Source organism: Ursus maritimus, unplaced genomic scaffold, assembly GCF_017311325.1.
Source record: "Ursus maritimus isolate PB19 unplaced genomic scaffold, ASM1731132v1 scaffold_6, whole genome shotgun sequence".
Lineage (NCBI taxonomy): Eukaryota > Metazoa > Chordata > Mammalia > Carnivora > Ursidae > Ursus > Ursus maritimus.
The window spans coordinates 20,306,761-20,318,417 of NW_024426774.1; the positions used below are offsets into that span (position 1 = coordinate 20,306,761).

Below are 11,657 nucleotides of genomic sequence, written 5' to 3' on the forward strand. Positions count from 1 at the left end.
CTGTATTATAATCTGGTAGCTCGATCTGGAAGCTTGATCACATTCAGGCTCGGTCAGGTTTTGCTGAGTACCCAGTTGTGTACCTCCATTGGGATAAACCAGTGGTAGGTTGTCTCTCTCTTTGGGAGGCTACAACCAGTGGTAGTCATTGTCTAAGATCCATTAATTGCCTTCAGGGTTGCGAAAAGGCAATATTCTAAATTCTATCATACGTCTTCATTTATTAGCTGGGACACTTCTGAAAATAGAATCTTCCCCTCATCAGCTATTTGTTACCCTGAGACACAGTTCATAGAGGAAAAGCAGGATGCTGTTCTTTCTCTCTTTACTAGTTTTCAAAATAAATGGGCTGGGTCTCTAGCATCTTCCAAAGGTGACCAGTAACGTTTCATAAATTAATATCCCTGGCCACCTGGATGGTGCAGTTGGTTAAACGTCTGACTCTTGGTTTCGGCTCAGGCTGTGATCTCAGTGTTGTGAGATCCAGCTCTACATGGGGCTCTCTGCTCAGCGCGGAGTCCGCTTGAGTTTCTCTCTCTCCCTCCTCCCTGCCCCTCCCGCCTGCGTGCGCACGTGCACGCGTTCTGTCTCTCTCAAATAAATAAATAAATAAATAAATCTTAAAAAAAATATATCATTATGAACACACTTGGATTTAAACAAATTTGGTGTGTTTCAGTTTACCGCACTTATCACGCTTATTGATGCTCACATTGTCCCATCTTTGGCCCATGGGAGTCTCTTCATGTTGGCTTCTGGGTCCTTTTGACACAACCTCAGTAGTAGTCGATAGCTTCCTGACTTTCCAGAATGACCAGATTGCCAGTCTCACATTATGTGTTTCCTGCTTCAAGTCTGTAATCGGCCATTTCTCAAGGTCGAGGAGACCTGATCCTTTTAAATAGGGAATGGTATTCTGAAACCACAGTCTGGGAGCTGGAGTGCTCATTGCTTGGGATGGGTCAATTGTGGATGAACATAGGGTGTGGAATTACATTTTCACCATAAAATAAATCTTGTATTCCTCCTAACATTTCGTAATAATCAGGATGCCAGAATTTTTACTTAACCTTATCAAAGTATATCTCCTTTCTCCTCACTTGAAAATCTTGGTGCACAGTGACTCCAGAATAATCACTCATTGCTTTTCCCACAACCACAGAACAGTTGCAGAATAAAATATCAACCTACTCCTAACGAATGATTACTAAAAATTGTTTAAACTTCCTTGAAGTTCTTTTTACTCCTAGGACACATTCCACTAGGAATGTACAGACAAACTGCTGTCTTTTATTTTTTACTTATTTTAAATTTTATTTTATTATTATTATTTTTTAAAGATTTTTGTTTATGTATTTGAGAGCGAGAGAGCTGGGGGAGGAGCAGAGGGAGAGAGGGAGAAGCAGGCTCTCCGCTGAGTACGGAGACCACGCAGGCCGATCCTAGGACTCTGGAATCATGACCTGAGCTAAAGGCAGACGCTTAACTGACCGAACCCCCAAGGTGCCCCGATTGGTGTCTTTTAAAGTCACTTAGAGGGGCGCCTGGGTGGCACAGCGGTTAAGCGTCTGCCTTCGGCTCAGGGCGTGATCCCAGCGTTCTGGGATCGAGCCCCACATCAGGCTCCTCCACTGTGAGCCTGCTTCTTCCTCTCCCACTCCCCCTGCTTGTGTTCTCTCTCTCGCTGGCTGTCTCTCTGTCGAATAAATAAATAAAATCTTTAAAAAAAAAATAAAGTCACTTAGAATAGTTTCTATTTGGTTATGTCACCAACCGAATACATACTTAGGTCTTTTTGTTTTGTTTTACTTTTGATTGTTAGGGATTGCTTTTTACAATTTAATTTTGTTTCATAGTTATATAGTTACATGCTTCCAAAGTCGAATGTACAAAGCAAGGTATACTGGAGGAAGTATAGGATAAGAATACTCTCCACTCTATTTTGTCCCTCTTCCTGTAGGCAACTATCTAAAAATGTATGGTTTATCTTTCAATTGCTTTTAAAAACAAATGTGTATATATATTTGTTTATATTTATATAGACCCACTTTTTAAATGAGAGCATATGCTTTTCTCCATCTTGCTTTTTTCACTTACAAAGTCTCCTGAAGCTGAGTCTGTAATAGTAAGAAGACACATTCCTCATGCTGTTTTTATTTGGTATTCCGTTGTGTGGCCAAGCTATAACTTCAGATAGTGTTCTGTTGGTGGCCACTTGGGATTTTTTTCAGGTTTTTGTTTGTTTGTTTTTGTTCTTACAAACATTGCTGCAATAAATCGCTCTGTGCATTTGTGTCTGCATATTTTTCCCGGTGAATTGTTAGGATAGATTCTTAAAAGTAGGACTTCTGGGTCAAAGGGTCAATGCCTCATAGTTTTGCTGGATATTGCCCCATACGGATGGGACCATTTTGCGTTTCCACCAGCAACATGGTATCTTGTACTTTTCAAAAAATATCTTCATTTACATGATCTCGTTTTCTCTTTCGAACCACTAGTAAAACCTGGTAGGACAGTGATTTCTTAGGACTATTTTCAGATGAGGAATATATAGGACAAAACATTTTTAAATTTCTCATTTTAAGTAAGAAAATGTTTGGCTCTTGCTATGAGCTACCTGTTCCTGCCGAGAACTGAGGCCACCCCTTGGACCAGGGTTTAGTTGGCTGCTTCTGATCTGCTGCTGGTTTAGAATCCACCGAGCAGATGTGCTAGATTGTTCTCTCAAGTGAGAATAAATAGGTTCCTACTGTCCCTTCCACTTCCTGGTCGTGGCCGGATTTGGAGTAGGATGTTGGCAGGGAGATGAAATTAAGAACAGCGAAGATTGTAGAATGGCAGAATTCTCCCGCTAGTCTCGTATCCAGCACCGCCCCCCCAACCCGTTTTTGCCACATACTAGGATTTCTTCAGCGAAGGAGACTTCATGGGGCCTAAAGAGGCTTTTTAACAGGTAAACGTTCTCGGGAAAGCCGTTTGTTGCTTAAAATCAACAAAGCCAAGCGACGATCTCCTTTGTCTCTCCCATTCTCTCTTCTCTCTGCCCCGTCTGCAGAAGAGGAGGGGATGGAGGAGACCGCCTCGGAAGCAGAGTCTTACCTTGACCTGCCAAAGCAGATTTCTGCGAAAACTACCAGAAAGATCCTGATGCTGCTGTGTGACGAGTCGGTGAGGCCGGCTGCGTGGGGCTGCGCCGAGGGACTGCTGGCCGCTGGCTCTGCCCGCTCCCTGCCCTCGCTTCTCGCCTGCTGCTGCTGCCCAGGCCGGCCGGCCAGACGCGTCCCGGGAAGTAGGAGGGTGCAAGCAGTGTCCTTCACGGAGAGGCCCGGCCTCAGGGCTGCCCCCCGCTGGCACAGGGGTCCTCCCTTAGTGGGTCAGCGAGGTGTGGGCCAAGTTGGCCCAGGGGCTCCTGCTAATTAAAAAAAAAGAAAAAAAGAAAAAAAAGCTGATTCTGCAAGAGAAAGGGCTCCAGTCTCACGTCTGTGAACCCACCTGCCGAGTGGTGTGGCCGCAGCTGACGTGGCCTTCCTCTGGGAGCTCAGAGTGATCACTCGGGGTGTGTTAGGCTTTGGAGATCCGTCCTGTCTCAGCAATACGCACTGGATTTCGTGTCCAGCGTTTGGCGCTGGCTCAGCTAGGAGTTGAGGCGTTCCGGGAACACGACTGGTGCGTGAGCCTGCATTTCTGAGATGAGTGAGAGAGGCGCAGCCAGGACTGGCAGCCTCCCATCACCTTGGAACAGTTTTCTTTGGCCAAGAGCTGGCTCTTGGCCCTGAGGGCGGCTCCTGCTGAAAGAGACAGCAGGCGGGTACTCCTCTCTCTGCAGGCTTGCCGCCAGTGGCCACCTCTCCGGCCAGCTCAGAGTGGGTGCCGGGCTCGCAGTCTCCCCAGCCGCCCCCCACTTCATGTGCACGGTGATGCGATCGGGTGTGTCCCCCGCCTGCCATGACTCCCTCTCCTCCCGCTCAGTGCCTGCGGCCCTGGTCTACGGATATTGGAGGGCTAGCCTCTGAGCGAAGTGACACTGGGCGGGCAGGAATCTGTGACTGGATGGGTCTGGGCTGCTCTGGGGAACTTAGCTGTTTGCCCAGTGGTGTGTGGGTGAGGCGAGCCTGCACCCTTCTGAGGTGGGGGAGTGAAATCCATGATGCGTGTTGGCTTTGTCCCCCGGGAAGGGCTCTCAGGCATCCCAGGAAGGACATCCTCGGGGGTCCTGCTGCCCAGAGTCTCATCCCTGGGGTCCTGCTCTGTGGTGTCATCGCCTAGAGTTACACAGAGGTAGACTGCAGTCCCAGCAGTCGTTTCCGAAACCTGTCTCTGACGAGAGATGTCATCTTCCTTCTCAGGGTTTCCTCATAGAGAGCAAGCTGCTGAGCCTTCTGCTTCCCCTGGAGAAGAACGAATGCTATCTGCTGAGGTTGGACGCCATCTTCTCAGTGAGTCCCCCTGGGCTGACCTGACATGGGGTGGGGACCTCATTCTAAGCCAGAGTCCTCTGTTTTTCCAACATTGCCTTGGCCTTGGGAAGAGATGTGAGTCTCCCAGGCTTCCCTGGGCTCGGGGTCACCTCCTTCCCTTTCCTCGTTCTCCATGCCACAAATTGGCCACAGAGTCATCTCCCAGCCCTGACCCTTCCTCCACCAGCTTCTTTCTCATGGCCTGGCTCTCAGATTGGAGGTTCTCCCCAACGCCCCTAAACTCAGATGTGTGTCCAGGCTCCTCTAGCATTCTTATAGCCACCGGGCCTGTGCAGAGCTGTTCCTGCCTCTGAGCATAGTTTCTCTGCTCGGATGTGATCTCACTGCGCTTCCCCGGTGTTGAGTGGCCTCACTCTGGGCCATGGCAGGTGCTGGCGGTGTTCGGGGGAACAGCCAAACCTCCTGCTCTTAGGAGCTGAGGTCTGTTAACTCTCGCAGCCGGTGGATTTCTTGCTGTGGTGTTTGAGCAATTCTCCTCTTTTCCCCCAGGCCCTTGGAATTGAAAGTGAGGACGACTTGTATAAGCTGGTGAACTTCTTCCTCAAATACCGAATTTATCATTCACCCTCCAGTCAGGTAATGTGAAGTACAATAAAAAAGAGAGTATTTGAAATTCTGGAAGCCCCCAGAAGGCATTGTATAATACTTCTGGAGAAATAGTGAGGGTTTTATGTCAGAGATAGCTAACTTAACGTTTCCGGTATTATTACTTTTTCTATTTGCAAAGGAAAGAATTTGCTCTGGATGGGAGACTGGTCTCACACTAAGGCCCAAGGTGTCTTTTCCTGGGCTCTTCCTCAAAGCCAGGCTTCAGCCCCTCGGAGCCCTTGTGCCACCAAGTTCTGAATATTTTGATCCTTACCACTTTCCTGCAAAGCAGGGCCCATCTGTAATACCTATCTTTTTTTTTTCAAGACTTTACTTATTTATTTGAGAGAGAGAGAGAGAGAACACAAGGGGAGGGGGGAGCAGCAGAGGCAGAGGGAGAAACAGACTCCCCACTGAGCGGGGCATTGCGAGACTCTATCCCAGGACCCCGGGATCACGACCTGAGCCAAAGGCAGACGTTCAACCCACTGAGCCACCCGGGCGTCCCGTGTAATACCTATCTTGATTGTAATGGACTATTCTGAAGAAGCCATCATGTTAAAAATATTATAACGTTTTAATTTAAAAATTAAAAACTTGAATTAAAAAATATGTTTAATGTTGCTGGCTCCAGGGTGAGTATCCTCATATGCTTCCTAAAAGAAATGACTGGATGAACAAAACCCAGAAGCCATAAAGAGGGGAAAAGAGGATCTATTTGACTACATTAAAAAGCAACAACCCTGTGGGGCAAAAATCACTATGAGCAAAGTTAAGATACAGACGACAGCTGGGGGAAATGTTCTTAACTCGTATCACAGTTAAGGGCCCATTTCCTTCATATAGAAAGAACTCGTATAAACCAGGAAGAAAAAGACCAACAACTCGATGGAGTGGACAAGGGATAGGAACAAAAATCTCCTATAAGAGGCAATACGAATCACTTTTAAACATATGAGAAGATAGCCAGGCTTCTTATAATAAGAGACGTGCAAATTAAAACTGTTCCACATTCCATCTGCACCTGTCACGTACGCAAGACTCTGCGAGCTCGATAGCACATCGTGACGGCCCTGGTGTGGGGACCAGAGCCACTCCTAAGTCGCTGCTGTGAGAGCCCACTGTCGCAGCCTCCACAGAGGGCAGCATGGATGACAACACCATATACACGGTCCCCTGCAGTCCTCCCTCCAGGATTTCGCTCTGCAGCTATGTCTCAGTCCGACGGAAGGATGCGTTTATCGTAGCTCATTGGTCGCAGCACCGCTTGAAGTGGGAGGAGATGGCAAATAACCAAAATTCCATCCTGAAGGGATTGGTGACCTCATCAGTGGCGCAGCGACAGTGGAATACTGGGCACCAGTGGAAAAAAGAACAAAGAAGTTCCTTACATATTTTTTACATGAAAATATCTCTCAGGCTTATTGGTATGTGAAAGATGCCGAGTGCAGAACTGTGTCTGCAGGAGAGTATCATTCATGTGAAAACGGGGGGGATGGCGTTGCTTGTACGGACAGAGGATTTCTTTGGAAGGATGCGTAAGACATTGATGACGTTGGTTTGCCTGTGGGAGGTGAACTGCATGAACACGAGACAAGAGTAGGAGGAAGACTTTTGTAAATTAAAAAATTAAAATACAATTTATGATTTTTTATTAAAAAAATATATATGTGTATTTACACACACACACACACACACACACACACATATATATAATATATATGGTGTCAGCTTTATGAATATCAGTAAAACGAACACCTATGAGCCCCGATTTAGAATTAGAAGATTATCACTGTTCTGAAGCCCCCGTGTGCCTCTCCTGATCCCATCCCCCTCCTCTTCCATTCTTTCCTTCACCATTTCTTCCTTCCTGTAAATGTGTCCCTTTGCATCTTTTCTGTAACTTTCTGTAAACTTTTCTCCTTTTTCTCTCTGTCTTCAGACACTCATGTTTGCCGTGTACCCCCAATCCAGAGTCCCCCTTGCGTCTTTCTCCAGCTCAACCCCTGGCATCTCTCACCCCCGCAGGAGCAAACAAGCCCGATGTCAGCCCTGGAGCCGGGAGAGCAGACAGACCTTGAGGGACAGGAGGAGGAAAGCCTCGTGGAAGGGAAACCGGAAGAGAAGGAGGCCCTGCCTTCTCCCAGGCTCATCCACCCCAACGATGTCCTCAAGATCCTGGAGGCCTTTGTCATGGGTCTAAAGAAACCCAGGTGTGGTGCTGGGGGGCTTGCCTGAGGCCCAGGGAAGGTGGCTGGAACCTGGGCGGGGAGGACAGGGTGATGGGGGAGGGCTGGAGAAATCTGTGGACACGAAGGAAAGGAGGGGGTGAAGAGGCGATTTGGATTTTCTCATGCATCATTCATTCAGTGGTCAGTCCCGGGGCCTGCTGGGCGTAGGCCTTGTCGAGGTCGCACGTTGTTATCAGGACGATGGCCAGGGCATAACAAGGTGTCCCGTTGCTCAGAGGAGGCAATGGCAACCCCTTCTGGCGTGTCCCAGAGGGCTTTAGGCACCCAAACCGGGGTTTCCTAGGTGGGTAAATTGGGGGGAAGGGCGTTGCAGGGTGTCACAGTGTGGGGAAAGGTGCGTTCAAGAATCATGACAGGTGTGGCTGGTGTCAGGGTCCTCCCTGGGAAGTGTGGCCAGTGGGTGACGGTGCCAGGCCCGATCTTGGAGGGCCTTGCCCGCTGGGCCCAAGACCTTTGTACCCTTGAGCGGACCGGAGCCGGAACATGGTCCTGAGCGGTGGGGAAGCCGTACTCAAGAGCCGCGGAGTTTAGAAGGATCCCTTTGGTGGCAGGGAGGGGGGCGATGCTGGCTACAGGAGAGCAGCCGGGGGCTTGTCCTGGTGGAGGTGATGCTGTCCTGGATTCAGGCTACCCTCGAGGGGATGCCGACTTTTGAGAGGGGTTTCAGATGCATTAGTGAAAGAAATGGGCACAGTAGCGGGATGGAAGTTCAGTGAGGTGAACTGGTGGAGAAAAGGGGTGGATAGAACTCCAGTGAGGCTGTCACAAAGGCGACAATGGCACCAGGGACACGTGCCCTTTCAGAGACTCTGCCGTAAACCGATAGACGGGCATAGCAGAGTGGGAAGGGGACCGGTGGGAAAGCGGGAGTCTGTGAGGGGCGGGCACGGTGGCTGGCACCGCGTGGGGTCCGGGGTGCCAGGTGGAGACGATGCGACTGTTGCTCTCAACCTTCAGGAACTCTCGGGCACCCGTGAAGTTGAAGTATGTGCAAGATAACTCCAAGGACTCTGAGTACTGGGAGGCCCTCACCACGGTTATCCCCGACACCACGCAGAGCCTCTGGGACGCTCTGTACACAGGCCTGGAAAAATACCAGTAAGTGCGCGTGTCATTGCGCAGGGGAGGAGGGGGCCAGGCAGTTGGTGGGGAAGGGTCCTGCTTGCTGTGGCCGCATTTGCCACCTCCCTGGCTTTCCATTGGAAGGAAAGCTCCCGCCGAAGAGGCCTGGGGTGTGGCCTCCGGCCCAGCACTCCTGTTCTGTTCCTGCCAACCCGCTTCGCTCAGGGCAGGAAGGTTGCTCTGGTGGGTGAGGCTTCTGGGGTCTTCTTCCAGCTCCAACCAGACGAAACCCAGAGGCCCTGGCCCCTCCTTGGCGGAGGATGGAGGAGGATTACAGTGAGCCTCTAACTGATTTTTCCACCCAAAGCCTCCTCCTGACCCAGAGGGCCAAGCTGCTGGTGGAGAACAGCTCTCTGGAGCAGCAGAACACAGAGCTCCAGATGCTGCTTCAACAGTATCTCGATTCCAAGGTGGGTGACAGGGACCCTCCGAGCACGTAGGCAGGAAGCTGAGGGAGGCCGTGGGACTCCTCTTAGGAAACGAGTCTCTTCCCTCACCAGAAGCAAGAGAGCGTTAAGATGTGATGGAAAATATCAGCAATCATACCTCAGGTTGGGACAGAATTATCAGACAAGGGAGTGGACGTTGCCTCCAGGACATCCGGGCTGTAATAGTGCCCCTCCGATGCCCGGGGTCTGTGGTGCCAGCTGCTTGCCGGCCCGCTCTCGGAAGCCGTGCCCCAGCCCGGGACAGCGTCACAGGCCGTAGAGCCCTTCTTTATGCGGTTTCTTCTTTGCTCTTAAGCCCTCTGTGACGTCGACAGGGCACAGATGATTCTCCCAAAAGGGAGAATCAAAACTGGGGACTCTGACGGGCCCAGAGCCCTGGGCTCCTCCCACTCTGCCGGCCCAGGTTGTCCGGCTGGGGGTGTGACATGGCGAGAGGAAGCTCCAGCTGGGACAGATGTTCCCTGGCCCCCACTCTCGATCACTCCCGTGATGGTTGGGGCAACTTCCCCATGGCTTGCAGGAGAAGAAATCTCATGTCTCTGCTCCAGAGCTTAGAATCCATTCGTCACACAGTTGCTCGCTCTGCTGGGCTAGTGTGGAATCCTTCACACGGCACTGAGGCCATGGGCCAGGACGCTCTTGACACGCTGGGCTGGGCGTAGGTCCTCTGTCACCAGCTGTGTGTGGGAGAGGTGACAGGCCAGCCACAAGCCCAGGAACTGGAAGTGTGGCCCTGCCGTGGTTTCGGGCCCCAGGCCACACCTGAACAGAGGATGTGGTAAGGCCTCGGCGTCGTGATGGTCTCTTGGCCTGTGACAGACATGAGAGGACGGTGTGGTCCGTGGGGCTGTGCACAAGCGGGGGCGGGGGGGGGGCGGAGCGGGGAAGGGCAGGGCTGGACCGGGGATGGGACGCACAGGTGAAGGGGTCAGAGCAGAGGGTTCAGAACATTACCGGAGGTGAGCCAGCTGGAGCAGAAGCCAGACCAAAAGCCTTAGCACTTCTCTTCTGAAGGAAGGCCGGCTGTGGCCTTCCCTGGCATCTGGAAGCACGTGGGGAGGAAATGCTTGCAGAGACTTGGAGCCCTGAGGAGAGCCAGCCCGTGCCCCTGCCCCCAGAAGGCATGAAGAAGGAGGCCCCTGGGAAAAATGTAATGAGCTTCGCTCTTTCTTTTCCAGATCAACTCCGAACTGCAAGTTCCACCCACGCAGGTGTTCCGGGTGCCCACGAAGTAGAGCTGGACCCAGAAGGGCTGCCGTGTTAGGGTGGACGCCAGTACGGGTGCTGGTGCCAGAGCCGCCGCCGGCACGTTTTGCCCAGGGACCTGCCTGGGACCACTCTGGATTTTCCAGAGCTGCTGTGATAGGGCCTGTCGAAGTAAGGCCCCTGGAGCGGTTGCTTGTATCCCACCGTCATGATTAAAGTCTTTAAAAAGTTGTGGCTGAATCTCTTCAAAGAGCTCAGGTCCAGTGAGATACTGGCCCACGACCCTGCCTCGTGTCATGAGGAGACTTTGTCCCCACCGCAGACTGTGGTAGGAGAACAGGCCTGTCACTGCGGGACTGGGCCTAGGCCAGTGGTGTGGGACTCCCTTCTTGCATTTGGGGGCAGTGGTGTCTATGAGTGGAGGCTGGAGCTCTGGGGGCTCTTGCAGGGTCTTTTTTCTTTTTTTTAAGTAGGCTCCACACCCATTGTGGAGCTCAGCGCGGGCCTTAAACTCATGACCCTGAGACCAAGACCTGAGCTGAGATCAAGGGTTGGATGCTTACGCGACTGAGTCCCCCCACGTGCCCTGGACTCTTGTAAGGTCTTAAGCCTTCAGACCGTTCTTGGGCTTGCAGGACCCTTTTGGTGAGCTTTTGGGGTCCCCGGTTCTACCTGGTATACTGTCAGGCTCTTCCCGTGGGCAGCCCAGGCAAGTGGCCCAGAGTCTTAAGACCTCCTCGAACCCGGGGCCACGAGGCTATCCAAAGGGCTGGAGCCAGAGGGGCCCAGCTGGTGCTGAGTTTGCCAACCACAGAGGGCTCACAGACCCTGTGCCCCTGTGCTGGTCCCCCCACTTGGCCAAATGCAGACTTGTCAGCTCAGCATTTAATTGCTTTTATTAAGAGAAAAATCACCACTCAAGAAAGGAGCAACAGCTAACAGAAACCCAGCTCTCACTGCAAGTACCACCTCCCAGCCGGGCCTCCACGAGGGCCTGGCAGGGCGGGTGGGCACGGGGGGTGGGGTGGGGTGGGGCACCGGAGGTCACTCTCACTGCGCCGTATCCAGGCTTCTGAGCGCTGGACTGGGCAGAGGAAGCTCTGGGAAGCAATGAAGACCCGCAGGCAGGGCAGGGACTGGGCTTGTGTACCCACCGTGGCAGCTCCCTGGGCCGGAGGGAAGCCACTCAAGAGGGCTGTGGGGCAGAAGCAGCCACCTCCACACCCTTAGTGGGAAGGGTCTGGCCCACACGTGCAGAACAAAGACGGGTGGTGTGGCTGCCCCCACAACATTCTGTGGGGGAGGGAGAGTGATGCTTTTCACTTATTCATTCTTTTTATAGCCCTAGGCCCTGGCTAATTCTCAGTTAATTCCATTAAATCTTTACCCGCCACTGCAAGGCCTGGGGCAGGGTCTGGGTGGCCTGAGGAGCGGTGCCTGAGCCAGGAGGGCAGGACCCCACGCCTTCCCGCCCTTTCCAGCCCACAGGCAGGGACCAGATGGCGGCAGGAGGCAAGCAACAGGCTCGGGGGGGGGGGGGGGGGGGGGGGGGGGGGGGGGGG

General features: G+C 52.1%; 1 protein-coding gene across 9 annotated transcripts in view; it reads left to right on the top strand.

Moving 5' to 3' along the window:
• DRC1 (dynein regulatory complex subunit 1) overlaps positions 1 to 10,326 on the top strand; it is a 37,670-nt gene extending 27,344 nt beyond the window's left edge. For 5 of the 9 annotated variants that reach the window (XM_040622988.1, XM_040622992.1, XM_040622994.1 and 2 more), the window contains 6 exons: positions 3,056 to 3,168; positions 4,347 to 4,436; positions 4,968 to 5,054; positions 7,095 to 7,279; positions 8,276 to 8,416; positions 10,068 to 10,326. In XM_040622988.1, the coding sequence (XP_040478922.1) occupies positions 3,056 to 3,168; positions 4,347 to 4,436; positions 4,968 to 5,054; positions 7,095 to 7,279; positions 8,276 to 8,416; positions 10,068 to 10,311 (860 nt within the window). In that variant the 3' untranslated portion in view covers positions 10,312 to 10,326. Of the gene's footprint in view, positions 1 to 3,055; positions 3,928 to 4,346; positions 4,437 to 4,967; positions 5,055 to 7,094; positions 7,280 to 8,275; positions 8,417 to 8,653; positions 8,851 to 10,067 lie in introns of those variants that run through there. The other 4 variants (XM_040622990.1, XM_040622989.1, XM_040622993.1 and 1 more) reach the window with 4 other exon arrangements.
• The last annotated feature ends 1,331 nt before the right edge of the window (positions 10,327 to 11,657 follow it).